Source organism: Capricornis sumatraensis, chromosome 22, assembly GCF_032405125.1.
Source record: "Capricornis sumatraensis isolate serow.1 chromosome 22, serow.2, whole genome shotgun sequence".
In the NCBI taxonomy this organism is placed as follows: Eukaryota; Metazoa; Chordata; class Mammalia; order Artiodactyla; family Bovidae; genus Capricornis; species Capricornis sumatraensis.
The window spans coordinates 32839418-32843704 of record NC_091090.1 but is presented as its reverse complement, the minus strand read 5'-3'; the positions used below and the strand labels follow the sequence as shown (position 1 = coordinate 32843704).

Here is a 4287-nt window from a genome sequence, read left to right as displayed (position 1 = left end):
ATGAAAGCACTTTATTCCCCACAGTTGTATTGCCATGGCACATACCTCATTCAATGCTCCTGCTTCTCTAGACATTCTTCAGATTGAATCTTTAATAACTAAATAGTGAAAGAAATAATTTAGAACAGAGGAACCTAATTGTTAATTTTCTTTAGAAATTAGGAAAGTTGTGTGTGTGTGTGTATGTGTGTGTGTGTTGTGTTTTGTTTATTCCCAGAATAATTTTTGATAATATTTTTCAGGTTGGTCAGAAAACCAAGATGATATTTGGCATATCATTTTTATTTTAAACAGTGATGATAAAATTATTTAAATATGCAAAATATACATGGCTATCAAAAAATCTACTGAGTTATTTGAAATAGCCCTTTTTGAAGATGTATAGAGATCAGATAATTTTCTCAATTTTTCTTTCAGAGATAAACCTAAATCTCTATGATTCCCCTCAAAGTGTTTCCCAGTCCATTCACTTTTTTACTCTAGTCAAATCATTTTCTTTTGCCCTCAGTTATTTCTCAAAATTGAACTATCCACCTCTCCAATATCTGCATCTCTCTTCAAATTTCCTTACAGTTCTTACTTTTTCCTCGGTGCTTTCGTATCTATAAGTTTTCTACCCACCTTTGCTTCTTCCCTCACAATATGCAAGGGTTAATTCATTACATCAGCAAATAAAAGAAACAAGGAGGGAGCAATTTTATGTAATTATATCTACTTTTGTCAGTACCTGAAGGAAAACAATATACTTTGTAAATAATAGAGGAAAAAAACATTCAAAACGTTTCCTGCCTCTCAGTAAATAGGGCAAATATAGTCAAATATCAAACTTCACTACAGCTAATTTCCTTACAATTCCTTAAGAGTTTTACCCTTCACTAAAGAAAAGACTTCAGTCCCACCAATGAAATTAAAATTAATGCTTTCCTGTAGTAGAAAACAAGAATTTTATTTAATAGAAAAGTCAAAAGAGAAAACAGAATTTTCAAGTGAGAAAAATTTGTGACAATTTGGGAGAGAGTTGCTATAAGAACATAGACTTGGCCAGTGACACACAGACAGAACTGTTAGGGGAAGCATGCTGACTGAAACCGCTCACCCTGGCCAGGCACCATAGTAACCATTTGCTTGAGCTGTTTCACGCCAGGAGGTCCTGATAAGGAACATGGAACAAATAAGCCTCCACCAACTGGAAGAGTTCGGGAAAGGTCAAAAGGAGACACCACATATCCGACCACCTCCCAGAATCCTTCTCACTGGCATCCATTTTGGCTGAACAAGGTGTACACCACCAGGAAGGACTCTGAGTCAGAATGATTGGCTAACGACAACCCAGAAACTAATCCCATCACCATAAAATCCGGGACTACAGAGCCACATGGCAGAGCTGGTCTCCTGGGTTCCCTTACCCTGCTGCTCTCCAGCTGGGTGCCTTTCCCAACAAATCTCTTGCTTTGTCAGCACATGTGTCTCCTCAGACAATTCATTTCTGAGTGTTAGACAAGAGCCCAGGTTTGGGCCCTGGAAGGGGTCCCCATTCCTGCAACAGAACTAGAAGTGAAGAAGGTAAATCGCACTTGGGGTGGAATATTCCTTAATATTTGAAGAGCATATTTATTGAAGACAAAATGAAAATGGAACTTGAGAAAGCAGATCATTCAGAAAACATAAGATTTTAAGAGGGTTGAACTCATACATACTTCAAAGAGAGGCCACTGTAAGGTATAATAAGGAAGTAGTGAGCTCATTTGAGGAAGAATTTTTCTTATCCAGGGATTTGGCAATTTGGGAAATGAAAGAGAGTCCCAGGGCAACTAGAGAGAAGAAGCATAATAACATTTGTCATCAAAGTAATAATTTGGAGATCCTGTTTTGAGAAAATTTATATTTACATATAAATTTATATTTTCATATAAATTTGAATTTTCTCAGATTGTAGGAAAAAACTAAGCTCACCATCACATAAAGCAGTAGTAAAATTTCAGATATACCTCTGGCTAATGTCTGATTAATGTGGTCTTATTTCTTAGTTGGGATTTCCCTGGTACTCAGCTGGTGAAGAATCTGCCTGCAACGCAGGAGTCCCCGGTTCAATTCCTGGGTTGGGAAGATCCCCTGGAGGGAGGCATGGCAACCCCCTCCAGTATTCTTGCCTGGAGAATCCACATGGACACAGGAGCGTGGCAGGCTACAGTCCATGGGGGTCACAAAGAGTCTGACACGACTGAGGGACTAAGTACAGTACAGTGCATTTCTTACCCCAGTAAGGTTTTATGACTTTTCCAAATGTGAGAGTCAGAAAGAGATCAGTATAAGGACACCACTAGCTCCACTAACATTCTAAGAAGAGGAAAAGTTATTACTATTATTTGAAAAAGCATTTTAGTTTTTTTGAAAAAGAATTTGCAGTTGTAATGTTTTCATCCCTGTCAATTGTTTTAAATTTAAAGTACTTATGACAGCTTATTAGGTATAGAGACAGCAGTGTGGTGGAATACTTAAAGAGTTGCTTCCTATTAGAGTTAACTTAGGGAGATAAAAGAAAAGTTGTACAAGAATGTAGAGTTCACAACCAGAGAACATAGCAGGCTGCAGTGTACTCTGAATTACTGGGAGAAAAAAAACACTAATGACAAAGCTTGTAAAGAAAATAAATGTTTGCCTTATAGACCATAAGTGATAAGTGGCTTTAATATTTAATAATCTAATAGTCCAAATATGGCACCACCTCTGATTTTGGATTGTATAGAACAGTAACACTATTCATTAAAGCATTTGTCTCAGCAAGAAATCCTGGGCTGGAAGAACTGGTTCTCATTAAAGATTGTCTTCCTCTATTATCTTGTCTTTTTTTAAAGTGATGCTGAACCAAACTTCAATCACTGAATTTCTTCTCTTGAGAATAACAGACATCCAGGAACTGCAGTCTTTTCTCTTTGTTATTATTCTTATAATTTACTTTCTCAGTTTGGCTGGAAATGGAGCCATCCTGATAGTTGTCATCTCTGATTCAAGACTCCATTCTCCTATGTATTTTTTCCTGGGAAACCTGTCATGTCTAGATATCTGCTACTCCACAGTGACTCTGCCAAAGATGCTGGAGAACTTTCTCTCAACACACAAAGCAATTTCTTTCTTGGGATGCATAAGCCAGCTTCACTTCTTCCACTTCCTAGGCAGCACAGAGGTCATGTTGTTGGCTGTGATGGCCTTTGATCGCTATGTAGCTATCTGCAAGCCACTTCGTTACACTCTTATCATGAGTCATCAGGTCTGTACCCAGATGGCTGTCACTATCTGGATCACTGGGTTTTTCCATGCCCTGCTGCACTCAGTAATGACCTCTCGCTTAAACTTCTGTGGTTCCAACCACATCCATCACTTCTTCTGTGATGTTAAGCCATTGCTCAAGCTGGCCTGTGGGAACACTGAGCTCAATGAGTGGCTACTTCATACTGTCACAGAGACCATTGCCATGGGCTCATTCTTTCTAACCCTTCTCTCCTATTTCTACATTATTATCTATCTTTTCCTCAAGACTCATTCTTGTAGCATGCTTCGTAAAGCACTGTCCACTTGTGCCTCCCACTTCATGGTAGTTGTTCTTTTATTTGGTCCTGTTTTTTTCATTTACATTCGTCCTGCCTCAGGTAGCTCCATGGACCAGGACCGGACTGTTGCCATTATGTACAGTGTGGTCTCTCCTGTACTAAATCCACTGATTTATACTTTGAGGAACAAGGAAGTAAAGGGGGCCTTGAAGAGGGTGATCAGAAGGAGGCCCTGACTTGAGGAAGTCTACAGAACTCTTAGAGGTATAAATAAACAAGCAATGAGACAGTTGAGATGTGAAATAATACTGCTACTCAAAATTGCTTGCCATGTATATTACTTTGCCAACAAAGGTCTGTCTAGTCAAAGCTATGGTTTTTCCAGTAGTCATGAATGGATGTGAGAGCTGGACCATTAAGAAAGCTGAGTCCTGAAGAATTGATGCTTTTGAACTGTGGTGTTGGAGAAGACTCTTGAAGGTCCCTTGGACTGCAAGGAGATCAAACTAATCAATCTTAAAGGAATGTTCATTGAATATTTATTGTAAGGACCGATGCTGAAGCTGAAACTCCAATATTATGGCCACTTGATGCAAAGAACTGACTTGTTGGAAAAGACCTTGATGCTGGGAAAGATTGAAGGCAGGAGAAGAAGGGGACGACAGAGAATGAGATGGTTGGATGGCATCACTGACTCGATGGACATGAGTTTGAGCAAGCTTTGGGAGTTGGTGATGGA

The 4287-nt window shown here is 39.0% G+C and overlaps 1 protein-coding gene across 1 annotated transcript; it reads left to right on the top strand.

Moving 5' to 3' along the window:
- The first annotated feature begins 2857 nt into the window (after positions 1–2857).
- On the top strand, positions 2858–3784 carry LOC138069515 (olfactory receptor 12D1-like). The gene has a single exon (XM_068960838.1). It carries the CDS (start codon positions 2858–2860, stop codon positions 3782–3784), a length of 927 nt encoding a protein of 308 aa, XP_068816939.1.
- Positions 3785–4287: the final 503 nt, after the last annotated feature.